The sequence below is a fragment of the Chiloscyllium punctatum genome, chromosome 8 (genome assembly GCF_047496795.1).
Source record: "Chiloscyllium punctatum isolate Juve2018m chromosome 8, sChiPun1.3, whole genome shotgun sequence".
NCBI lineage: Eukaryota > Metazoa > Chordata > Chondrichthyes > Orectolobiformes > Hemiscylliidae > Chiloscyllium > Chiloscyllium punctatum.
The window spans coordinates 129656890-129683632 of NC_092746.1; the positions used below are offsets into that span (position 1 = coordinate 129656890).

General features: G+C 55.3%; 2 protein-coding genes across 2 annotated transcripts in view; both read right to left on the reverse strand.

Annotated features, from left to right (window-relative positions):
- Nucleotides 1-1352: 1352 nt before the first annotated feature.
- On the reverse strand, nt 1353-22312 carry LOC140480912 (uncharacterized). Its single transcript, XM_072576496.1, has 4 exons — nt 22184-22312; nt 19706-19857; nt 7565-7709; nt 1353-6033 (listed from the first exon to the last, which is right to left on the reverse strand). Exons 1-4 carry the CDS (start codon nt 22292-22294, stop codon nt 5311-5313), a joined length of 1131 nt encoding a protein of 376 aa, XP_072432597.1. The 5' UTR covers nt 22295-22312; the 3' UTR covers nt 1353-5310.
- The window catches only part of LOC140480300 (tonsoku-like protein), a 101367-nt gene continuing 96931 nt past the window's right edge, over nt 22308-26743 (reverse strand). Inside the window, exon 20 of the mRNA XM_072575004.1 lies at nt 22308-22315. Within this exon, the coding sequence (XP_072431105.1) occupies nt 22308-22315 (8 nt within the window). The remainder of the gene's footprint in view (nt 22316-26743) is intronic.

Sequence of the window (26743 nt, forward strand, 5' to 3'; positions counted from 1 at the left end):
GTGTAGTGAACAGCAAAGAGGGTTACCTCAGATTACAACAGGATCTGGACCAGATGGGCCAATGGGCTGAGAAGTGGCAGATGGAGTTTAACTCAGATAAATGCGAGGTGCTGAATTTTCATCTTTCCTTTCTCCATCTTTGAGTCTGGAGCCGAGATGGTGGGTCACAGGCTGCACTGACATTGGCGTGCATCAGGAATCCTGGTTTCAACAGTATGTCTGGGATGGGGCCTCATACAGATCCTCTAGTTGGGAAGCAGGCCCTTCAGCCCATCTATCCACACCCACCCTCTGAAAAACAACCCACCCGGACCCATCCCCCAACCCGACCCATGCATCTCCCATGGACAATGGATTGAATCTGCAGCTCCCTGGACACTGGGCAATTCCCCATGGACAAGCCACCTAATCTGCACATCTTTGGACTGTGCGAGGAAACCCACCCAGACACAGGAAAAATGTGCAAACTCCACACAGACAGTGGCCCAAGACTGGAACTGAACCCAGGTCCCTGGCGCTGTGAGGCAGCAGTGCTAACCACTGAGCCACCGTGCACCACAGTGAGCTAGGCCTGAAGCCTGGACTCCTGGCTGTGTGAGGCCTGGTTCATAGCTCCTTGAAAGTGGAGTTGCAGGTCGATAGGATAGTGAAGGAGGTGTTTGGTATGCTTTCCTTTATTGGTCAGAGTATTGAGTACAGGAGTTGGGAGGTCATGTTGCGGCTGTACAGGACATTGGTTAGGCCACTGTTGGAATATTGGGAGCAATTCTGGTCTCCTTCCTATCGGAAAGATGTTGTGAAACTTGAAAGGGTTCAGAAAAGATTTACAAGGATGTTGCCAGGGTTGGAGGATCTGAGCTACAGGCACTGTCAGAGGGTCAGTGCTGAGGGACTGCTGCACTGTCGGAGGGTCAGTGCTGAGGGAGCGCCGCACTGTCGGAGGGTCAGTGCTGAGGGAGCGCCGCACTGTCGGAGGGTCAGTGCTGAGGGAGTGCCTCACTGTCGGAGGGTCAGTGCTGAGGGAGTGCCTCACTGTCGGAGGGTCAGTGCTGAGGGAGTGCCTCACTGTCGGAGGGTCAGTGCTGAGGGAGTGCTGCACTGTCGGAGGGTCAGTGCTGAGGGAGCTGTAGTTTTGTAGATGTTGTCTTTGGTGGGAGATAAATATTGAGGTGAGGCCTGGTTTAAATGGTGGTGATGAGGGTACAGACTGTAATATGTTGTGAAAATAAATTTCTTTGTGTTTCTGAGAAATGTTTGAGTGACTCTTGCTGCAGGACCTGCTGGAATTGTGTCGCTGGTTTGGATCCTGATGGAGTCCTCCAAGAATCCACTTTCCCCAGAGACCAACCACAATGACATCAACACAGGCTTTATTTAACAGGAACAGAGGGAGGGAGAGCCCCAGGCACTGAACTGGACACATACACACACAGAAACATGAGCACACACTGGGCATTCCAACAACAAACACCAGACACAGCCACCCCAGTGCAGACTGTCCCAACGTGGGGGGGGGGGAAGGGGGGGGGGAGCGGGAAACAATAAGGAGAATTAAATCAGGTTCCACAGCAATGTTTTCCCAAGACAGGGACAGCACAGGGTTAGATACAGAGTAAAGCTCCCTCTACACTGTCCTCCATCAAACACTCCCAGGATAGGGACAGCACGGGGTTAGATACAGAGTAAAGCTTCCTCTACACTGTCCCCCCATCAAACACTCCCAGGACAGGGTCAGTACGGGGTTAGATACAGAGTAAAGCTCCTCTACACTGTCCTCCATCAAACACTCCCAGGATAGGGACAGCATGGGGTTAGATACAGAGTAAAGCTCCCTCTACACTGTCCCCATCAAACCCTCCTATGACAGGGACAGCACAGGGTTAGATGCAGAGTAAAGCTCCCTCTACACTGCCCCCATCAAACCCTTCCAGGACAGGGACAGCATGGGGTTAGATACAGAGTAAAGCTCCCTCTACACTGTCCCCCCCATCAAACACTCCCAGGACAGGGACAGCACGGGGTTAGATACAGAGTAAAGCTCCCTCTACACTGTCCCCCCATCAAACACTCCCAGGACAGGGTCAGTACGGGGTTAGATACAGAGTAAAGCTCCTCTACACTGTCCCCTCCATCAAACACTCCCAGGACAGGGACAGCATGGGGTTAGATACAGAGTAAAGCTCCCTCTACACTGTCCCCCACCATCAAACACTCCCAGGACAGGTACAGCACAGGGTTAGATACAGAGTAAAGCTCCCTCTACACTGTCCTCATCAAACACTCCCAGGATAGGGACAGCATGGGGTTAGTTACAGAGTAAAGCTTCCTCTACACTGTTCCCCATCAAACCCTCCTATGACAGGGACAGCACAGGGTTAGATACAGAGTAAAGCTCCCTCTACATCAAACACTCCCAGGACAGGGACAGCATGGGGTTAGATACAGAGTAAAGCTCCCTCTACACTGTCCCCTCCATCAAACACTCCCAGGACAGGTACAGCACAGGGTTAGATACAGAGTAAAGCTCCCTCTACACTGTCCCCTCCATCAAACACTCCCAGGACAGGTACAGCACAGGGTTAGATACAGACTAAAGCTGCCTCTACACTGTCCCCCCCATCAAACACTCCCAGGACAGGGTCAGCACGGGGTTAGATACAGAGTAAAGCTCCCTCTACACTGTCCCCTCCATCAAACACTCCCAGGACAGGTACAGCACAGGGTTAGATACAGACTAAAGCTGCCTCTACACTGTCCCCCCCCATCAAACCCTCCCAGGACAGGTACAGCACAGGGTTAGATACAGAGTAAAGCTTCCTCTACACTGTCCCCATCAAACACTCCCAGGACAGGGACAGCATGGGCTTAGATACAGAGATAAGCTCCCTCTACACTGTCCCCCCATCCAACCCTCCCAGGACAGGGACAGCACGGGGTTAGATACAGAGTAAAGGGTGTACTGTGACAGGCTGATATCAGCACAGCTCCCTTCCCATCCCCTCACGCTGCTGCACTGAACAGATCTGGAATAATCCCACGGCCTGGCGGAGAGGTGGGGGCTGGAGGGTGGGAGTGTGCTCAGGGTCAAGGAGGTCCACTGGGATGGAGTTGGAGGAGGGAGATGGATGGGGGGGGAAGATGGAGATGGATGGGGGAAGATGGTTGGGGAGAAGATGGAGATGGATGGGGGGGAAGATGGATGGGGGGGAGAAGATGGATGGGGGGGAAGATGGATGGGGGGAAGATGGAGATGGATGGGGGGGAAGATGGATGGGGGGAAGATGGAGATGGATGGGGGAAGATGGAGATGGGGGAAGATGGATGGGGGGGAAGATGGATGGGGGGGGAAGATGGATGGGGGGGAAGATGGATGGGGGGGAAGATGGACGGGGGGGAAGATGGATGGGGGGAAGATGGAGATGGATGGGGGGGAAGATGGATGGGGGGAAGATGGAGATGGATGGGGGAAGATGGAGATGGGGGAAGATGGATGGGGGGGAAGATGGATGGGGGGGGAAGATGGATGGGGGGGAAGATGGAGATGGATGGGGGAAGATGGAGATGGTTGGGGGAAGATGGAGATGGATGGGGGGGAAGATGGATGGGGGGAAGATGGAGATGGATGGGGGGGAAAGATGGAGATGGATGGGGGAAGATGGAGATGGTTGGGGGAAGATGGAGATGGATGGGGGGGAAGATGGATGGGGGGGAAGATGGAGATGGATGGGGGAAGATGGAGATGGATGGGGGGAGATGGAGATGGATGGGGGAAGATGGAGATGGATGGGGGGGAGATGGATGGGGGAAGATGGAGATGGATGGGGGGAGATGGAGATGGATGGGGGAAGATGGAGATGGATGGGGGGGAGATGGATGGGGGAAGATGGAGATGGATGGGGGGAGATGGAGATGGATGGGGGAAGATGGAGATGGATGGGGGGGAGATGGATGGGGGAAGATGGAGATGGATGGGGGGAGATGGATGGGGGAAGATGGAGATGGATGGGGGGGAGATGGATGGGGGGGAAGATGGATGGGGGGGGAAGATGGAGATGGTTGGGGGAAGATGGAGATGGATGGGGGGGAAGATGGATGGGGGGGAAGATGGATGGGGGGGAAGATGGATGGGGGGAAGATGGAGATGGATGGGGGGAAGATGGATGGGGGGAAGATGGAGATGGATGGGGGGGAAGATGGAGATGGTTGGGGGAAGATGGAGATGGATGGGGGGGAGAAATGGAGATGGATGGGGGGAAGATGGATGGGGGGGGAAGATGGATGGGGGGGAAGATGGAGATGGATGGGGGGAAGATGGAGATGGATGGGGGGGAAGATGGATGGGGGGGAAGATGGAGATGGATGGGGGGAAGATGGAGATGGATGGGGGGGAAGATGGATGGGGGGGGAAGATGGATGGGGGGGTGGGGATGGAGGGGGATTGGAGATGGGGGTTTGGGAAATGGAGGGGTGGGGTTAAGGAGATACAGGACAGGAATCTCTGAGGAACAGTGAGGTCACCAAGAACTGACCAAAACACAGACTGCCCCCTTCCACTTGCCCCCAACCAATCCACCTCTGGCCACCTCCCCCCACCCCATCCTATTGCCCCCATCTCCACCCCCCCTCCCCCTCAGGCCATGAGCCCAGTGTAGTTTTACTCAGTCACAGGATGAGGGCGCCACAGGTCGGGCCAGCATTTATTACCCAGAGGGCCATTAAACATCAACCCCATCGCTGTGGGTCTGGAGTCACGTGTAGGCCAGTCTCCTTCCCTAAAGTCCATTAGTGACCTGGATGGACTTTCCCAACAATCAGCAGCAGATTCACGGTCACCATCAGACGCCCAATTCCAGATGTTGACAGCCGAGGTTTATGTTCCTGGGCTTCCTGGGTTAACACTTTCCTGATAACACCATGACACCATTTCGCCTCCTGGTGGCCGTTCTTCAAAACCCCCGATTAATGATTGACTGCTCAGCTGTGGTGGGCTTCGTAGCTGTTGCCGGAGCCTGGTCATTGGTCGGTTCCTGCGATGGGTGACTCCCAGTCGGACGGAGGTCTCACCACCCTGGCAACACCCCGGGGTGATGCCTTACATCGTCGTCTGGGTCAGCTCACCCACGGGGTCTCTCACCAGGGGAGGGGGATGGGGGGAGGTGGGAGGCTGGGCTACTCGACCAGGTAAGGCAGCGCCTGCAGCATCACTCCTGTTGTCTGACCCAACACCCACAGCCCAATGGGGGATGGCTGACCTCGGCCAATCAGCTTGGGGGGGGGGGGGAATGGGGTGGAAACAGAAACACAAGGAGATCACCACCAAGCGACCCGGGGAGCTTCTGGAATGTTCCATGGCTCCACAGGCAGGACGTCAGTGACCGTGGGATACTGGGACCCCAAGGGAAGGGGGAGGGAGTCAGTGTACCCCTGGGGGAGGGGGTCAGAGTCGAGAGGGAAGGGGTCAGTGTGCCCCTGGGGGAGGGGGACAGTGTACCCCTGGGGGAGGGGGTCAGAGTCGAGAGGGAAGGGGTCAGTGTGCCCCTGGGGGAGGGGGACAGTGTACCCCTGGGGGAGGGGGTCAGTGTGCCCCTGGGGAAGGAGGAGGGGGTCAGGGTGCCCCTGGGGGAGGAGGAGGAGGTCAGGGTTGAGAGGGAGGGGGTCAGTATACACCTGGGGGAGGGGGACATGGACAGTGTACCCATGGGGGAGGGGGTCAATGTGCCCCTGGGGAAGGACGAGGGGGTCAGTGTGCCCCTGGGGGAGGGGGTCAGGGTTGAGAGGGAAGGGGTCAGTGTACCCCTCCTCCTGGGGGAGGGGGTCAGGGTCGAGAGGGAAGGGGTCAGTGTGCCCCTCCCCCAGGGGGAGGGGGTCAGTGTGCCCCTGGGGGAAGGGGTCAGGGTTGAGGGGGGCACCGGGTCGTGCCCCTTTATCCGGGCGCACTCGGGGCCGGGCACAACGTCGGAGAGGGACACGCGACAGATTTCGCCTCAGAGTAACTCGCTTCTTCAGGGTCATTCGGAAATACGACTCGGCTCCCTACGGAGAGAGAGAGAGAGGGCGAGGGTGTGAGACAGGGAGAGAGAGGGAGAGGGAGAGGGGGAGGGAGAGAGAGGGGGAGCGAGAGGGTGTGAGACAGGGAGAGAGAGAGGGAGAGACAGGGAGAGGGAGAGAGAGGGGGAGGGAGAGGGAGGGAGAGAGAGAGAGGGAGAGGGTGTGAGACAGGGAGAGAGAGGGGGAGGGAGAGGATGTGAGACAGGGAGAGAGAGAGAGAGAGAGAGGGGGGGAGGGAGAGGGTGTGAGACAGAGAGAGAGAGGGAGAGGGAGAGGGGGAGAGAGAGAGAGGGGGAGGGAGAGGGTGTGAGACAGGGAGAGAGAGGGAGAGAGAGGGGGAGGGAGAGGGCATGAGACAGAGAGGGAGAAGGAGAGGGGGAGGGAGAGGGTGTGAGACAGAGAGGGAGAGACAAAGAGGGAGGGAGAGAGAGAGGGAGAGAGAGGGAGGGAGAGAGAGGGAGGGAGAGAGAGAGAGGGGGAGAAGGTGTGAGACAGAGAGAGGGGAGAGGGGAGAGACAGAGAGAGGGAGGGGGAGAGACAGAGAGAGGGAGGGGGGGAGAGTCAGAGAGAGGGAGGGGGGGAGAGAGAGAGGGAGAGGGTGTGAGACAGAGAGGGGGAGAGAGAGGGGAGAGGGGGAGTGACAGAGAGAGAGGGGAGAGAGAGAGAGATTTAGAGACAGACCCATGAAGAAAGAGGATACAGTGAGTAAGTAAGATAGAGACAGACCATAAGAACAAGAGCAGGAGTAGGCCATTCAGCCCTTCAATCTGCCCCACTATTTAAGAAATGGAGGAGCTGGTATTGGACTCAGGTGGACAAAGTTAAAAATCACTTTATAGTCCAACAGGTTTATTGGAGGTTGTGACAAAGGGGCAGCACTCCGAAAGCGAATGCTTCCAAATAAAGCTGTTGTGTGAAGTTTAACTTGTATTTAATATGATCATGGCTCACCTCACCTGGACCTCAACCCCACCTTCCTGCACACTCTCCATAACGCTCCACGCTATGACAAAGGAAAAACCCAATCTCCTTCAATTTACTCAATGTCCCAGAATCCCACTGCACTCTGGGGAGGGAATTGCACAGATTCACTGAGCAAAGTAATACCACCCACCTCAGTTCGAAACCTGCTGCCCCTTATCCTAAAGCTATCACCTCTCAATCTAGATCCTCTGTCTCTGTGTGAGAGAACATCCTCTGTCCCTCTCCCTGTGAGAGAACATCCTCTGTCCCTCTCCCTGTGAGGGAACATCCTCTGTCCCTCTCCCTGTGAGGGAACATCCTCTGTCCCTCTCCCTGTGAGGGAACATCCTCTGTCCCTCTCCCTGTGAGGGAACATCCTCTGTCTCTGCCAACAAATCTCTTCAGCATTTTGTTGAAATCAGTGAGGTACCCACTGCCTGACTGGGGGAGGGAGTCCCTGCTTGACTGTATATTATGGGATGTCCTGGGGGAGGGAGTCCCTGCTTGACTGTATATTATGGGATGTCCTGGGGGAGGGAGTTCCTCTGTCTACCTGTTTCTTGTAATAGAAGTTTTTGATTTTGGAGTAGAACTCATCGACACGAGTCTGCCTCTCAGCGGTGAACATCTTACTCCTGCGTTCAACAACACATAACGCTTCCCGGAGAGTCTGGATCCGGTTCCGCACTCGCTTCTCCCTGTGGGGGGTGGGAGAGAGAGAGAGAGAGAGAGAGAGAGAGAGTGAGGGGGCATAAACTGTGTGGTGGTAGCATCAGGCTACAGTCCCTGCCCGATGTTAATCCCAGCTCCAGGGAGATAGTGAGAACTGCAGATGCTGGGGATCCGAGTCGGGAGGGTGAGGCTCGAAAAGCACTGCCAGTCGGGCAGCGTCCGAGGGGCAGGACAATCGACGTCATGTCATTCCTGATGAAGGGTCTATGCCCGGAACGTTGACTCTCCTGCTCTTCGGACGCTGCCTGACCTGCTGTGCTTTTCCAGACGTTAATCCAGCTCCATCCAACATGGTTTAGGGACACAGCCCCAACAACAGCCACGGGCTCACCGGAACATCGGCATTCCCGGGAATGTGGGAACAAACTGATGATGGGAGCCACACAACAGACCAACAGGAGACATTAACCAACTGCCAGACAGTAGATACAATCGGCAAATCGGAATACTGAAGGAAGGTGAGGGGATGGTGAGGGGCTCCGAGGGGAATGTGCACGGGATGGGTGGTGTTCCCGCATCACTGTTCCTTCAAGGTCACTGGGTCAGAATCCTGGAATTCCCTCCCTCAGGGACATTGTGGGTCTACCTACAGCACGTGGACTGCAGCGGTTCAGGAAGGCAGCTCACCCCCACCTTCTCAAGGGGGGCAACTAGGGACAGGGCAACAAAAACTGGGCCCAGCTAGTGACACCCACATGGCTCTTTAAAAGAGCCAGCACTATGGGATGGGCTGAATGGACCCTGTATGACAGTGACCCTCTGAGAGTGTGTGAATGGACAGAGAGTGTGATAGACGGTGAGATTACAGAGACAGCCCCCCGACCCACCACGCCCACCTCCCCCATCCCAAAACCTCACCTTTCACCCCCCATCCTACCCCCTACCTCACCTTCCCCCATCCCACCCCCAGTATTGAGAGATGGTCCTCTCCAAGTTCATACCCAATTCCTTTCTTTCGGGTATCATTCCATTGGAGGTGGGTCAGAGAAGATTCACTCAGATGGTCCCGGGATTGGGGGGGGGGGGTGGGGGGGGGGGATTGTCTAACGAGCTGAGGTTAAACAGGTTGGGACTCTACTCCCTGGAGTTTAGAAAAATGAGAGGGGATCTCACTGAAACATGTCCAATTCTTGAGGGGCTTGACAGGGTCAATACTGAGAGGGTGCCTCCCCTCATGGGAGAGTCGAGGGCCAGAGGGCACTGGCTCAGAATAAAGGGGCACCAACTGGAGGCTGAGGTGGGGAGGGAATCCTTTCTCTCAGAACTCCTTGTCCCAGGGAGCTGAGGGGGCAGAGTCCATGTGGATATTTCGGGCTGAGACCGAGAGATTCCTGATCAGTTGGGGATTCGACGGAAAAGGGCAGGAAAGGGGACATGAGGAATGTGGATTAGAGTGGTGCTGGAAAAGCACAGCAGTTCAGGCAGCATCCAAGGATCAGGATTTCGATGCTCCTCAGATGCTGCCTGACCTGCTGTGCTTTTCCAGCACCACTCTAATCCAGAATCTGGTTTCCAGCATCTGCAGTCCTTGTTTTTACCTACATGAGGAATGTGGGATCAGCCGTGGTCCTGTTGAAGGGCAGAGCAGGCTGGAGGGGCCGAATGGCCTCATCCTGATCCTGTTTGTTATGGTCACATGGTGTAATGGAAAATTCCTGCTCAATCAGCCTGCACTGGCATTCAGACAGAATGTTCCGGATCACGGCAATTCACTGCATCAAAAACATCCTCATCCCCCTGTGACCTATGACCTAAGGTCAGTGTCCCTCTGGTTCCTGGACCTCTTGTCCTAAATAAACAGAATCTCCTCATTTACTGAGAGAAACCTGGAAAACAGGAACAGGCCATTCAGCCCTTCAAGCCTGCTTCACCATTCAGTATGGTCACGGCTGATCATCCGACTCAGTCCCCTGTTCCCAATTTCTCCCCATACCCTTTTACCCCTTTAGCCCTAAGAACTATATCTAACCTAGCGATTTTTGGGAAGATTTATCGCTCAGGTTGATATGTCTGTAAGTTAGCTCGCTGAGCTGGAAGGCTTATTTTCAGACGTTTTGTCACCATGACTCGGTAACATCATCATTTGTCACCATGACTAGGTAACATCTCAGGTGAAGCGCTGGTGATATGTCCCACCTCTCTATTTATAGGCCTTGGTTTCTTCAGGTGGGTGATGTCATTTCCAGTTCCTTTTTTCAAGGGCAGGTAGGTAGGATCTAAATTGTGGTAAAAACAATGACTGCAGATGCTGAAAACCAAGTACTGGATTAGTGGTGCTGGAAGAGCACAGCAGTTCAGGCAGCATCCGAGGAGCAGGAAAATCGACGTTTCGGGCAAAAGCCGAAGGGCTTTTGCCCGAAACGTCGATTTCGCTGCTCCTCGGATGCTGCCTGAACTGCTGTGCTCTTCCAGCACCACTAATCCAGGATCTAAATTGTGTTTACTGGCGTTATGGTTAGAATGCCAGGCCTCTAAGAATTCTCGTGCGTGTCTTTGTTTCGCCTGTCCTAGGGATGTGTGTGTGTTGTCCCAGTCAAACTGGGCTCCTTTGTCTGTATGTATAGAAACTAGTGAGAGTGGGTCATGTCTTTTGGTGGCAGGTTTCCTGCTGGTTTGTCCGATGTAGTGTTTCTTACAGTGTGTTTCTTAGATTAGATTACAGTGTGGAAACAGGCCCTTCAGCCCAACAAGTCCACACCGACCCACCAAAGTGCAACCCACCCAGACCCATTTCCCCACATTTGCCCCTTACCTAACACTACGGGCAATTTAGCATGGCCAATTCACCTGACCTGCACATCTTTGGACTGTGGGAGGAAACCGGAGCACCCAGAGGAAACCCACGCAGACACGGGGAGAATGTGCAAACTCCACACAGTCAGTCGCCTGAGGCGGGAATTGAACCTGGGTCTCTGGCGCTGTGAGGCAGCAGTGCTAACCACGCCCACGGTGGCACGGTTCTTGCATGGTATCTTATAAAGGATGTTAGTTTTGCTGCTGGGATCCAGTGGATCCTTTAGGTTCATTCGCCGTTGTTTAAGTGTGTTGGTGGGTTTGTGGGCCACCATGATGTCAAGGGGTCGGAGTCGTCTGGAAGTCACTATCTTACATTAAAGATACATCAGAAATGTGGCTACAGACTCCCATTCCTAGACGTGACAGTTGAACATTCAGTTAACAGAGAGCTTCAAACCGTTGACGACAGAAAAACAACAAACATGGACCAAAATACATAACTTCAGGAGCAATCATCCCCAACACCCACTAACACAGCTGCATCAAGACATTGTTTCAATGAGCTACATAACAGCAGAAAAATATCTATACAACGTTTTCAAGAAAAACAGGTACCTGATAAACACAATCTGCAGTTCTTCAGAAACAAACCCAAACAAGCAGATACAACCCAACCAAAAACTACAGCCACGTAACCTTACATCAAAGACATCTCAGAAATGACTTCCAGACGACTCAGACCCCTTGGCATCATGGTAGCCCACAAACCCACCAAAACAAATAAACAGCAACTAATGAACCTAAAGGATCCACTGGATCCCAGCAGCAAAACTAACATCATTTACGAGATACCATGGAAGAACTGTAGTAAAATACTACATCAGACAAACCAGCAGGAAACCTGCCACCTGGATACACGAACGAGCCACCAAATGTCCTGACTCACTCTCACTAGTTCCCATACATATAGACAAAGGAGGAGCCCACTTTGACTGGGACAACACACACATCCCTAGGACAGGCGAAACAAAGACACGCATAAGAATTCCTACAGGCCTGGCATTCTAACCAGAACTCCATCAATAAACACATCGATTCAGACCCCATCTACCTTCCCTAGAAGAGAAGAACTGGAAATGACATCAACCACGAAGAAAACAAGCCCTATAAAGAGAGAGGTGGGACATAGCACCAGCGCGTCATGGTGACGAAACATCTGAAAACAAACACTCCAGCTCAGTGAGCTAACTTGCAGACTATATTTAACTCCTCTTTGAAACCTTAAATGTTTTGGGCTCAAACACTTTCTTTGTTAGAGAATTCCACAGCCTCCCCACTCTCTGGGTGAAGACAATTCATACAATCTTAGGATCCCTACAGTGCAGAAACAGGCCATTCGGCCCATCGAGTCCACAATAACCCTCTGAAGAGCATCCCACCCAGACCCAATCTTCCCCCTCCCCCATCCTATCCCTGTAACCCTGCATTACCCATGACTAACCCACCTAGCTGGCACACCCCCGAACACTATGGGCAATTTCCCATGGCTAATGCACTCCAACCAGCACATCTTTGGACTGTGGGAGGAAACTGGAGCACCCGGAGGAAACCCACCCAGACACGGGGAGAAGGTGCAAACTCCACACAGACAGTTGTCCAAGGCTGGGATTGAACCCGGGTCCCTGGCGCTGTGAGGCAGCAGTGCTAACCACTGAGCCACCATGCCAACATCATTGCCACTCATCTCAGTCCTAAATGGTTTACCCCGGCCCTTTAGCCTGTGACCCCTGGTTTTGGGCTCCCTAGTCTCTGTTTTACCCTGCCTCGTCCTCTTAGAATTTTGAAGATTTCTACAAGATTCCCCTCATTATTCTAGACTCCAGTGAGTATCAGCCTGAGAGAGAGAGAGAGACTCTCCTCACACAGCAGTGCTGCCATCCCAGTAACATGTCTGTGAAACCACTCTCCATACACACAGCACTCTGGGGGTGGTCTCCCCAAGGCCCTGTATCATTAAAGCTTGTCATCCCTGCTCCTCACTCCAATCCTGTCACTGTGAAGATTCAATCAATACCCTTTACAATCTGAAACCTCTCAACTCAATCTCAGCCTTAACCGTATCAGCTTTAAGGAGAACAATCACAGCTTGTCCGCGTTTCCCCCCAGTCCCACATCCCCGCTCCCATCCAGGTCATCCTGCTCTGAAGGGGATGGTCATGGTCCGAGTCCTCGGAGTTCGGGTTTGGAGAGGGTGGGGTTGCTCGGGGGGGGAGAGGTGCCGGGTGTTGCTGATCTTGGGTGGTGGAGCGCGGAGGGGGTGGGGTTGTGGAGAGGGCAGGTGTTGGTCAGTGTGGGGGTCTGGGTGTTGGTCAATGTGGGGGTCTGGGTGTTGGTCAATGTGGGGGTCTGGGTGTTGGTCAATGTGGGGGTCAGTGTAGAGTCAGTGTGGGGGTCAGTGTGGGGGTCAGGGTGGGGGTCAGGGTGGGGGCCAGGGTGGGGTCAGGGTGGGGGTCAGTGTGGGGGTCTGGGCATTGGTCAGTGTGGGGGTCAGGGTGGGATCAGGGTGTTGGTCAATGTGGGGGTCTGGGTGTTGGTCAGTGTGGGGGTCAGGGTGGGGGTCAGGGTGTTGGTCAATGTGGGGGTCAGGGTGTTGGTCAGTGTGGGGGTCAGAGTGGGGTTCTGAGTGTTGGTCAGTGTGGGGGTCTGGGTGTTGGTCAATGTGGGGGTCTGGGTGTTGGTCAATGTGGGGTTCTGAGTGTTGGTCAATGTGGGGGTCTGGGTGTTGGTCAATGTGGGGGTCAGTGTAAGGGTCAGTGTGAGGGTCTGGGTGTTGGTCAGTGTGGGGGTCTGGGTGTTGGTCAATGTGGGGTTCTGAGTGTTGGTCAATGTGGGGGTCAGTGTGGGGGTCAGGGTGGGGGCCAGAGTGGGGTCAGGGTGGGGGTCAGTGTGGGGGTCAGTGTGGGGGTCTGGGCATTGGTCAGTGTGGGGGCCAGGGTGGGGTTCTGAGTGTTGGTCAGTGTGGGGGTCAGTGTGTGGGTCAGGGTGGGGGTCAGGGTGGGGATCAGTGTGGGTGTCTGGGTGTTGGTCAGTTTGGGGGTCAGTATGGGGGTCAGTGTGGGGGTCTGGGTGTTGGTCAGTGTGGGAGTCAGTGTGGGGGTCTGGATATTGGTCAGTGTGTGGGGGTCAGTGTGAGGGTCAGTGTGGGGGTCAGTGTGGGGTCTGGGTGTTGGTCAGTGTGTGGGGGTCAGTATGGGGGTCTGTGCGTTGGTCAGTGTGGGGGTCAGTGTGGGGATCTGGGTATTGGTCAGTTGGGGGTCAGTGTGGGGGTCAGTGTGGGGTCTGGGTGTTGGTCAGTGTGGGGTGCCTGTGCATTGGTCAGTGTGAGGGTCAGTGTGGGGGTCAGTGTGGGGGTCTGGGTGTTGGTCAGTGTGTGGGGGTCAGTATGGGGGTCTGTGCGTTGGTCAGTGTGGGGGTCAGTGTGGGGATCTGGGTATTGGTCAGTTGGGGGTCAGTGTGGGGGTCAGTGTGAGGGTCAGGGTGGGGGTCTGGGTGTTGGTCAGGGTGGGGATCAGTGTGGGGGTCAGTGTGGGGGTAATGGTGGGGGGTTAGGGTGGGGCGTCTGGGTATGGGTCAGGGTGGGGGTCAGTGTGGGGGTCAGTGTGGGGTCAGTTTGGGTGTCAGGGTGGGGGTCAGTGTATTGGTCAGTATGGGGGTCAGTGTGAGGGTCAGGGTGGGGATCAGGGTGTTGGTCAGTGTGGGGGTCAGTATTGGGGTCTGGGCGTTGGTCAGTGTGGGGGTCTGGGCATTGGTCAGTGTGGGGGTCAGTGTGGGGGTCAGTGTGAGGGTCTGAGTGTTGGTCAGTGTGTTGGTCAGTGTGGGGGTCTGGGCATTAGTCAATCTGGGGGGGCACTGTGGGGGTCAGTTTGGTGGTCTTGGCGTTGGTCAGTGTGGGGGTCTGGGCGTTGGTCAGTGTAGGGGTCAGTGTGGGGGTCTGGGTGTTGGTCAGTGTGGTGGTCAGTGTGGGGGTCAGTGTGAGGGTCAGTGTGAGGGTCAGTATGAGGGTCAGGGTTTGATTAAGGTGGGGGTCAGGGTGGGGATCAGGGTGTTGGTCAGTGTGGGGGTCAGTGCGACGGTCAGTGTGGGGGTCAGTGTGGGGGTCTGGGCGTTAGTCAGTGTGGGGTTCAGGGTGGGGGACTGGGTGTTGGTCAGTGTGGGGTCAGTGTGAGGGTCTGAGTGTTGGTCACTGTGGGGGTCAGTGTGAGGATCTGAGTGTTGGTCAGTGTGGGGGTCAGTGTGGGGGTCTGGGCGTTGGTCAGTGTGGGGGTCAGTGTGAAGGTCAGTGTGGGGTCTGGGTGTTGGTCAGTATGGGGGTCAGTGTAGGGGTCTGGATATTGGTCAGTGTGGGGGGGTCAGTGTGAGGGTCAGTGTGGGGTTCTGGGAGTTGGTCAGTGTGGGGTCAGTGTGGGTTCAGTGTGGGGGCCTGGGTGTTGGTCAAGTGTGAGGGTCAGTGTGGTGGTCGGTGTGGGGGTCTGGGTGTTGGTCAGTGTGGGGGTCAGGGTGGGTGTCAGTGTGGGTGATCAGTGTGGGGGTCAGTGTGGGGATCAGGGTGGGGGTCAGTGTGGGGATTAGGGTGGGGGTCAGTGTGGGGGTCAGTGTGGGGATTAGGGTGGGGGTCAGTATGGGAGTCTGGGTGTTGGTCAGTGTGGGGATCAGGGTGGGGGTCAGTGTGGGGGTCAGTGTGGGGATTAGGGTGGGGGTCAGTGTGGGGGTCTGGGTGTTGGTCAGTGTGGGGATCAGGGTGGGGGTCAGTGTGGGGATTAGGGTGGGGGTCAGTGTGGGGGTCTGGGTGTTGGTCAGTGTGGGGATCAGGGTGGGGGTCAGTGTGGGGGTCAGTGTGATTGTCAGGGTGGGGGTCAGTGTGGGGATCAGTGTGGGTGATCAGTGTGGGGGTCAGTGTGGGGGTCAGTGTGGGTGATCAGTGTGGGTGTCAGGGTGGGGGTCAGTGTGGGGATCAGGGTGGGGGTCAGTGTGGGTGATCAGTATGGGGATCAGGGTGGGGTCAGTGTGGGGGTCAGTGTGGGGGTCAGTGTGATTGTCAGGGTGGGGGTCAGTGTGGGGATCAGTGTGGGGGTCAGTGTGGGGGTCAGGGTGGGGGTCAGTGTGGGGATCAGTGTGGGGGTCAGTGTGGGTGATCAGTGTGGGTGATCAGTGTGAGGGTCAGTGTGAGGGTCAGTGTGAGGGTCTGGGTATTGGTCAGTGTGGGGGTCAGTGTGGGGATCAGGGTGGGGGTCAGTGTGGGGTCAATGTGGGTGATCAGTGTGGGGTCAGTGTGGGTGATCAGTGTGGGTGTCAGGGTGAGGGTCAGTGTGGGGGTCAGTGTGGGGGTCAGTATGGGGGTCAGTGTGAGGGTCAGTGTGGGGGTCAGTGTGGGGGTCTGGGTATGGGTCAGTGTGGGGATCAGTGTGGGGGTCAGTGTGGGGGTCTGGGTGGGGGTCAGTGTGAGGGTCAGTGTGGGTGATCAGTGTGGGTGATCAGGGTGGGGGTCAGTGTGGGGGTCAGTGTGAGGGTCAGTGTGGGTGATCAGTGTGGGGGTCAGTGTGGGGGTCAGTGTGGGGGTCTGGGTGGGGGTCAGTGTGAGGGTCAGTGTGGGTGATCAGGGTGGGGGTCAGTGTGGGGGTCAGTGTGAGGGTCAGTGTGGGTGATCAGTGTGGGGGTCAGTGTGGGGGTCAGTGTGGGTGATCAGTGTGGGGGTCAGTGTGGGGGTCAGTGTGGGTGATCAGTGTGGGGGTCAGTGTGGGGATCAGTGTGGGGGTCAGTGTGGGGGTCAGTGTGGGAGTCAGTGTGGGGGTCAGTGTGGGTGATCCGTGTGGGTGTCAGGGTGGGGGTCAGTGTGGGTGATCCGTGTGGGTGTCAGGGTGGGGGTCAGTGTGGGTGATCAGTGTGGGTGATCAGTGTGGGGATCAGTGTGGGGGTCAGTGTGGGTGTCAGGGTGGGGGTCAGTGTGGGGGTCAGTGTGGGTGATCAGTGTGGGAGTCAGTGTGGGGATCAGTGTGGGGGTCAGTGTGGGGATCAGTGTGGGAGTCAATGTGGGGATCAGTGTGGGGGTCAGTGTGGGGGTCAGTGTGGGTGATCCGTGTGGGTGTCAGGGTGGGGGTCAGTGTGGGGTCAGTGTGGGGGTCAGTGTGGGGGTCAGTGTGGGTGATCAGTGTGGGGGTCAGTGTGGGGGTCAGTGTGGGTGATCAGTGTGGGGGTCAGTGTGAGGGTCAGTGTGAGGGTCAGTGTGGTGATCAGTGTGGGTGATCAGTGTGGGGGTCAGTGTGGGGATCAGTGTGGGGGTCAGTGTGGGTGTCAGGGTGGGGGTCAGTGTGGGTGATCAGTGTGGGTGTCAGGGTGGGGGTCAGTGTGGGTGATCCGTGTGGGTGTCAGGGTGGGGGTCAGTGTGGGGGTCAGTGTGGGTGATCAGTGTGGGGGTCAGTGTGAGGGTCAGTGTGAGGGTCAGTGTGGTGATCAGTGTGGGTGATCAGTGTGGGAGTCAGTGTGGGGATCAGTGTGGGGGTCAGTGTGGGGGTCAGTGTGGGGGTCAGTGTGGGGGTCAGTGTGGGTGATCAGTGTGGGAGTCAGTGTGGGGATCAGTGTGGGGGTCAGTGTGGGGGTCAGTGTGGGGGTCAGTGTGGGGGTCAGTGTGGGTGATCCGTGTGGGTGATCAGTGTGGGAGTCAGTGTGGGGATCAGTGTGGGGGTCAGTGTGGGGATCAGTGTGGGGGTCAGTGTGGGTGATCAGTGTGGGAGTCAGTGTGGGGATCAGTGTGGGGGTCAGTGTGGGGGTCAGTGTGGGGGTCAGTGTGGGGGTCAGTGTGGGTGATCCGTGTGGGTGTCAGGGTGGGGGTCAGTGTGGGTGATCAGTGTGGGTGTCAGGGTGGGGGTCAGTGTGGGGGTCAGTGTGGGTGATCAGTGTGGGGGTCAGTGTGGGGGTCAGTGTGGGTGTCAGGGTGGGGGTCAGTGTGGGGGTCAGTGTGGGAGTCAGTGTGGGGGTCAGTGTGGGTGATCAGTGTGGGGGTCAGTGTGGGGGTCAGTGTGGGGGTCAGTGTGGGGGTCAGTGTGGGTGATCAGTGTGGGGGTCAGTGTGGGTGATCAGTGTGGGGGTCAGTGTGGGGGTCAGTGTGGGGGTCAGTGTGGGTGATCAGTGTGGGGGTCAGTGTGGGGGTCAGTGTGAGGGTCAGTGTGGGTGTCAGTGTGGGGGTCAGTGTGGGTGATCAGTGTGGGGATCAGTGTGGGTGTCAGGGTGAGGGTCAGTGTGGGGTCAGTGTGGGTGATCAGTGTGGGGGTCAGCGTGGGTGATCAGTGTGGGGTCAGTGTGAGGGTCAGTGTGGGGGTCAGGGTGAGGGTCAGTGTGGGGTCAGTGTGGGTGATCAGTGTGGGGTCAGTGTGAGGGTCAGTGTGGGTGATCAGTGTGGGGGTCAGTGTGGGGGTCAGTGTGGGTGATCAGTGTGAGGGTCAGTGTGGGTGTCAGGGTGGGGGTCAGTGTGGGGGTCAGTGGGGGGTCAGTGTGGGGATCAGTGTGGGGGTCAGTGAGGGTGATCAGTGTGGGTGATCAGTGTGGGGGTCAGTGTGGGGGTCAGTGTGGGTGATCAGTGTGGGGGGTCAGTGTGGGGGTCAGTGTGGGGGTCAGTGTGGGGTCAGTGTGGGGGTCAGTGTGGGGGTCAGTGTGGGGTCAGTGTGGGTGATCAGTGTGGGGGTCAGTGTGGGTGATCAGTGTGGGGGTCAGTGTGGGGGTCAGTGTGGGGATCAGTGTGGGTGATCAGTGTGGGTGATCAGTGTGGGTGTCAGGGTGGGGGTCAGTGTGGGGGTCTGGGTGTTGGTCAGTGTGATGGTCAGTGTGAGGGTCAGTGTGGGGGTCAGTGTGGGGGTCAGTGTGGGGGTCAGTGTGGGTGATAAGTGTGGGGGTCAGTGTGGGTGATAAGTGTGGGTGTCAGTGTGGGGGTCAGTGTGGGTGATCAGTGTGGGTGATCAGTGTGGGGGTCAGTGTGGGGGTCAGTGTGGGTGATAAGTGTGGGTGTCAGTGTGGGGGTCAGTGTGGGTGATCAGTGTGGGGATCAGGGTGGGGGTCAGTGTGAGGGTCAGTGTGGGTGATCAGTGTGGGTGTCAGGGTGGGGGTCAGTGTGGGTGATCAGTGTGGGTGTCAGTGTGGGGGTCAGTGTGGGTGATCAGTGTGGGTGATCAGTGTGGGTGTCAGGGTGGGGGTCAGTGTGAGGGTCAGTGTGGGTGATCAGTGTGGGGGTCAGTGTGGGTGATCAGTGTGGGTGATCAGTGTGGGTGTCAGGGTGGGGGTCAGTGTGAGGGTCAGTGTGAGGGTCAGTGTGGGGGTCAGTGTGGGGGTCAGTGTGGGTGATAAGTGTGGGTGTCAGTGTGGGGGTCAGTGTGGGTGATCAGTGTGGGTGTCAGTGTGGGGGTCAGTGTGGGTGATCAGTGTGGGTGTCAGGGTGGGGGTCAGTGTGGGTGATCAGTGTGGGGGTCAGTGTGAGGGTCAGTGTGGGTGTCAGGGTGGGGGTCAGTGTGGGGGTCAGTGTGGGGGTCAGTGTGGGGGTCAGGGTGGGGGTCAGTGTGGGGGTCAGTGTGGGGGTCAGTGTGGGTGATCAGTGTGGGGGTCAGTGTGGGGGTCAGTGTGGGGGTCAGTGTGGGGATCAGTGTGGGTGATCAGTGTGGGTGTCAGGGTGGGGGTCAGTGTGGGGGTCAGTGTGGGGGTCAGTGTGGGTGATCAGTGTGGGAGTCAGTGTGGGGGTCAGTGTGGGGGTCAGTGTGGTGATCAGTGTGGGTGATCAGTGTGGGTGATCAGTGTGGGTGTCAGGGTGGGGGTCAGTGTGGGGGTCAGTGTGGGGGTCAGTGTGGGTGATCAGTGTGGGTGATCAGTGTGGGTGTCAAGGTGGGGGTCAGTGTGGGAGTCAGTGTGGGGGTCAGTGTGGGTGATCAGTGTGGGGGTCAGTGTGAGGGTCAGTGTGGTGCTAAGTGTGGGGTCAGTGTGGGGGTCTGGGTGTTGGTCAGTGTGAGGGTCAGTGTGAGGGTCAGTGTGGGGGTCAGTGTGGTGATCAGTGTGGGGGTCAGTGTGGGTGATCAGTGTGGTGATCAGTGTGGGGGTCAGTGTGGGTGATCAGTGTGGATGATCAGTGTGGGGGGTCAGTGTGGGGGTCAGTGTGAGGGTCAGTGTGGGGGTCTGGGCATTGATGACCTACTTGGCATGTTTCTCGTGCACCAGTAACTGGACCAGGCCTTCTTCGTCCAGGTTGGCCCACTCGAGTGTGACCTCCTCGGGGTCGATGACCTTGGGTTGCAGGAACAGCTGCCGGGCCTGTTGGTAAGGCCAGCTCTCGGGGAGGCGGTATTTCTGTTCAAACAGGAAAGACAAACTCAGCACCGTCCTGAGGAAGGGTCACCGCACTCGAAACCTTAACTCGGCTTTCTGTCTCTCTCCCCGCCACAGTCCTGCTGAGTTTCTCCAGCTCTCCCAGCCCCAGGGTCACTGTGGCTAGTGGCACTTCCAATTATTTTCCAATCCTCCCAATCCCACTCAACATCTGCCCTCTCTCTGTGATCGTCTGACTTAGAGTCATAGAGGTGTACAGATGTACAGCACGGAAACAGACCCTTTGGTCCAACCCGTCCATGCCGTCCAGATATCCCAACCCAGTCTAGTCCCACCTGCCAGCATCCAGCCCATATCCCTATAAATCTAATAGAATTATGGTCACTGGCCCCAAAGTGCTCCCCCACTGACACCTCAGTCACCTGCCCTGCCTTATTTCCCAAGAGTAGGTCAAGTTTTGCACCTTCTCTAGTAGGTACATCCACAAACTGAATCAGAAAATTGTCTTGTACGCACTTAACAAATTCCTCTCCATCTAAACCCTTAACACGATGGCAATCCCAGTCGATGTTTGGAAAGTTAGAATCCCCGACCATAACCACCCTATTATTCTTACAGATAGCGGAGATCTCCTTACAAATGTGTTTCTCAATTTCCCTCTGACTATTAGGAGGTCTATAATACAATCCCAATAAGATTATCATCCCTTTCTTGTTTCTCAGTTCCACCCAAATAACTTCCCTGGATGTATTTCTGGGAATATCCTCCCTCAGTACAGCTGTGATGCTATCCCTTATCAAAAATACCACTCCCCCTCCTCTCTTGCCTCCCTTTCTATCCTTCCTGTAGCATTTGTATCCTGGAACATTAAGCTGCCAGTCCTGCCCATCCCTGAGCCATGTTTCTGTAATTGCTATGATATCCCAGTCCCATGTTCCTAACCATGCCCTGAGTTCATCTGCCTTCCCCGTTAGGCCCCTTGCATCGAAATAAATGCAGTTTAATTTATTAGTCCTACCTTGTCCCTGCCTGCCCTGACTGTTTGACTCACTTCTGTTCTCAGCTGTACCCATCTCAGATCGATCTCTTTCCTCACTATCTCCCTGGGTCCCACCCCCCACCTTACTCGTTTAAATCCTCCCGAGCAGCTCTAGCAAATTTCCCTGCCAGTATATTAGTCCCCTTCCAATTCAGGTGCAATCCGTCCTTCTTGTACAGGCCACTTCTACCCCAAAACAGATTCCAATGATCCAAAAATGTGACTCCTTCTCCCATACACCAGCTCCTCAGCCATGCATTCATCTGCTCTATCCTCCTATTCCTGCCCTCACTAGCTCGTAGCACTGGGAGTAATCCAGATATTACTACTCTCGAGGACCTCCTGTTTAAATTCCTGCCTAACTCTCTGTAATCTCCCTTCAGAATCTCAACCTTTTCCTTTCCAATGTCATTGGTTCCAATGTGGACAATGACCTCTTGCTGGCCCCTCTCCCCCGTGAGAACATTCTGCACCCTCTCTGAGACATCCTTGATCCTGGCACCAGGGAAGCAACAAACCATTCTGCTTTTTCTCTGCTGGCCACAGAAACGTCTGTCTGTTCCTCGGACTACAGAATTCCCTAACACAATTGATCTCTTGGAAGCCGACGTACCCCTCGTTACATTAGAGCCTGTCTCAATACCAGAAACTTCGCTGTTTGTGCTACATTCCCCTAAGAATCCATCACCCCCTACATTTTCCAAAACCACATACCTGTTTGAAATGGGGATATCCACAGAAGACTCCTGCCCTAGCTGCCTACCTCTCTTACCCTTCCTGGAGTTAACCCATCTATGTGACTGTATCTGAGACTTTCCCCCCTACCTATAACTGCCATCCATCACATACTGTTGCTGTTGCAAATTCCTCATCGCTTCTAACTGTCTCTCCAACTGATCCACTCGATCTGATAAGATTCGCAGCCAGCAGCATTTATGGCAGATATAATCTGCAGTAACCCTTAAACTCCCACATCTGATAAGAATTACATTTCACTCTGTTAAAGGCCATTTTTTGCTCCTTCACAATCTACAGACCCAGAAAATAGCACCGTCTTATTCCTCTACAAAACCCTGCCCCTGGTTTTCTCTGAACTTTCTCAGTCATCATGCCAACGTCTATCTCTCAAAGCTGGAGATCCCAGCTCAGAGGCAGGGGCACTATCCAGTTCACTATGGGAGCTCCCAAAGAGAGGTAAAGTCAGAGCTCCTGTCTCTGAGCTGTGGTCAGTACCACAGGGGCTGGGGAGTGGAGATGAGTGACACCCCCCCCCCAAGACGATCAAACGCGGACTGAGTCCTGTCTTACCAAACTGTCAATGTTGTGGATAATCTCCTCAATGCTCTTGTGGTTTTGAATTAGTGGTAATGCTCTCTTCATCCCAATCCCCTTGATCTTATCGCAGTAATCACAGCCCATCAGAATACACAGATCAACAAACTGGAAGACAAGAGAGCAATTACATTCACAGGACCATTAAGAGGGACTAGCTGAAAGTGAGGACTGCAGATGCTGGAGATCAGAGTCGAGAGTGTGGTGCTGGAAAAGCACAGCAGGTCAGGGAACATCCGAGGAGCAGGAGAATCAATGTTTCGGGCAGGAGCCCTTCATCTCGATTTCCTGATGATGTTGCCTGACCTGCTGTGCTTTTCCAGCACCACTCTAACCTTGGCATTAAGAGGAAGTATTTCCACGGCCTGGGGATTCTACAACCCAGGGACAGAGTCAGAGCATTCAGGGGAGAGGTTAGGAAACATCTGGACACACTCAGGCTGGGAGAGGTTTGGAACTCTCTCCCACACAGGGCAGTGAGTACAGCATCAGTTCATTTTCACTCTGAGAGACATCTTTTTTGTGAAACAAAGGGATGTGGGTGAAAGGGCAGTGGAAGGGGTTAGGCCACAGATCAGACACGATCGTAGTGAGTGGTCGAACAGGCTTGAGGGGCTGAATGGCCTCCTCCTGTTCCTGATCATCAGGATCGTGAGGCATTAACCTTCCCTGCTTTAACCCTGGGTCAGCGCCTTTATGGATTCTGGGAATTCCCTGGGAGTGGCTGGGAATAACGGGGGGAGCAGATGGATGTTAAAGCCCTGGAGAGAGTGCAAAGGAGATTTACTACCACTGGTACCAGGAATGAGGGAGTTTAGACACAAGGTTAGAGAGATTGGCTTTATTCTTCTTGGAGTGGAGAAGATTAAGATGTGACCCTATTGAGGTATTCAAAATGATGAACAACTTTTGACCGAATCAAGAAGGATATTATGTCTCCACTCGTTGGTATGTCAGTAACCAGGGGTCACAGTCTCACGATTGTCAGCAAGAGAGATCGGAGTGAGATTCGGAGAAATTTCTTTCCTCAGAGAGTGGTTCGGATTTGGAATGTGCTGCCTGGGAGAGTGGGGGAGGGGGAATTCCCATTGGAGGGTCAGAAGGGACCTGGATATGTATTGGAAAGTGACGAAGTTAGACGGCTATGGGGATAGGGCTGGGACTCGCTGGATCACTCTACCAGGAGCTAGTACAGGCACAATGGGCTGAATAGCCTCCTTCTGTGTACTGTACAACTCTATGATTCTATGAGGCCATTCAGCCCATCGAGGCTATTCCACCATTCAATCAGATTGTGGGTGATTGGATAATCCCCCGAACAACACTGGGAATGAGCTGGGATTGACCGGTGATTGACCAGACAATGCCGTGTGTGTCCATGCAGGAAGCGTAAGCAGCCAGCGTTGAGGGCCAGTGAGACTGGGGACCATGGCATGAGAATCACCCAGGAAGGAGCTGGTTTGGGGGGTCACTGAGAGGGAGGGGGGGATGATGGTGGGAGAGGGAACAAGGAATGAGCCGTTGTTGGGGGCAGAGGGAGTGAGAAGAGATGGGGTTCAGTGAGAGGTGAACCACAGGAGGTTGAACACAACTGAAGGGGTGAGAGTGAGGGGAGAGTGAGGGGAGAGTGAGGGGGAGAGCGAGGGGAGAGTGAGGGGAGAGCGAGGGGAGAGAGCGAAGTGGAGAGCGAGGGGGAGAGCGAGGGGAGAGTGTGAGGGGAGAGTGAGGGGAGAGTGAGGGGAGACAGGCCACACACACCCAGACACACACACTCAGACACACACACCCAGACACACACACTCAGACACACACACTCAGACACACACACCCAGACACACACACTCAGACACACACACTCAGACACACACACCCAGACACACACACCCAGACACACACTCAGACACACACACCCAGACACACACACCCAGACACACACACCCCAGACACACACACTCAGACACACACACCCAGACACACACACCCAGACACACACACCCAGACACACACACTCAGACACACACACCCAGACACACACACCCAGACACACACTCAGACACACACCCAGACACACACACCCAGACACACACACTCAGACACACACACCCAGACACACACCCCAGACACACACACTCAGACACACACACCCAGACACACCACCCAGACACACACACTCAGACACACACACCCAGACACACACACCCAGACACACACACTCAGACACACACACCCAGACACACACACCCAGACACACACACTCAGACACACACACCCAGACACACACACCCAGACACACACCCAGACACACACACCCAGACACACACACTCAGACACACACACCCAGACACACACACCCAGACACACACACTCAAACACACACACCCAGACACACACACCCAGACACACACACTCAGACACACACACCCAGACACACACACCCAGACACACACACCCCCAACACACACACCCAGACACACACACCCAGACACACACACCCAGACACACACACTCAGACACCACACACCCAGACACACACACCCAGACACACACACTCAGACACACACACCCAGACACACACACTCAGACACACACACCGAGACACACACACCCAGACACACACACCCAGACACACACACCCAGACACACACACTCAGACACCACACCCAGACACACACACCCAGAACACACACACCCAGACACACACACTCAGACACACACACCCAGACACACACACCCAGACACACACACTCAGACACACACACCGAGACACACAACACCCAGACACACACCACCCAGACACACACACCCAGACACACACACTCAGACACACACACTCAGACAACACACACACCGAGACACACACACTCAGACACACACACCCAGACACACACACCAGACACACACACCCAGACACACACACCCAGACACACACACTCAAACACACACACCCAGACACACACACCCAGACACACACACCCAGACACACACACTCAGCACACACCCAGGACACACACACCCAGACACACACACTCAACACACACACCCAGACACACACACCCAGACACACACACTCAGACACACACACTCAGACACACACACTCAGACACACACACCCAGACACACACACCCAGACACACACACACTCAAACACACACACCCAGACACACACACCCAGACACCACACACCCAGACACACACACTCAGACACACACACCCAGACACACACACCCAGACACACACACTCAAACACACACACCCAGACACACACACAGACACACACACTCAGACACACACACCCAGACACACACACCCAGACACACACACTCAAACACACACACCCAGACACCACACACTCAGACACACACACCCAGACACACACACCCAGACACACACACTCCAGACACACACACCCAGACACACACACCCAGACACACACACTCAGACACACACACTCAAACACACACACCCAGACACACCACTCAGACACACACACTCAAACACACACACCAGACACACACACCCAGACACTCACACATCAGACACACACCCAGACACACACACCCAGACACACACACCCAGACACACACACCCAGACACAGCACACTCAGACACACCACCAGACACACACCCAGACACACACACCCAGACACACACACTCAGACACACACACCCAGACACACACACTCAACACACACACCCAGACACACACACTCAGACACACACCCAGACACACACACCCAGACACACACACCTCAGACACACACACCCAGACACACACACTCAGACACACACACCAGACACACACACTCAGACACACACACCAGACACACACTCAGACACACACACCCAGACACACACACTCAGACACACACACCAGACACACACACCCAGACACACACACTCAGACACACACACCAGACACACACACCCAGACACACACACTCAGACACACACACCCAGACACACACCCAGACACACACACTCAAACACACACACCCAGACACACACACCCAGACACACACACCCAGACACACACACTCAGACACACACACCCAGACACACACACCCAGACACACACACTCAGACACACACACCCAGACACACACACCCAGACACACACACTCAGAACACACACACCCAGACACACACACTCAGACACACACACCCAGACACACACACCCAGACACACACACTCAGACACACACACCCAGACACACACACCCAGACACACACACTCAGACACACACACTCAAACACACGACACCCAGACACACACACTCAGACACACACACTCAAGACACACACACCCAGACACACACACCCAGACACACACACTCAGACACACACACCCAGACACACACCCCAGACACACACACCAGACACACACACACTCAGACACACACACCCAGACCACACACACTCAAACACACACACCCAGACACCACACACTCAGACACACACACCCAGACACACACACCCAGACACACACACTCAGACACACACCCAGACACACACTCAGACACACACACCCAGACACAC

Excerpts from the sequence above, each read along its gene's own strand:
- LOC140480912 (XM_072576496.1), bottom strand. The coding sequence starts at position 22,294 with ATGGGCTGTGATTACTGCGATAAGATCAAGGGGATTGGGATGAAGAGA. Across the intron at positions 7,710-19,705 it reads GTGCACGAGAAACATGCCAA|GGAGAAGCGAGTGCGGAACC; the intron begins GTAGGTCATCAA and ends CACCCCCCACAG. Across the intron at positions 6,034-7,564 it reads ACTTCTATTACAAGAAACAG|GGAGCCGAGTCGTATTTCCG; the intron begins GTAGACAGAGGA and ends CTCTCTCCGTAG.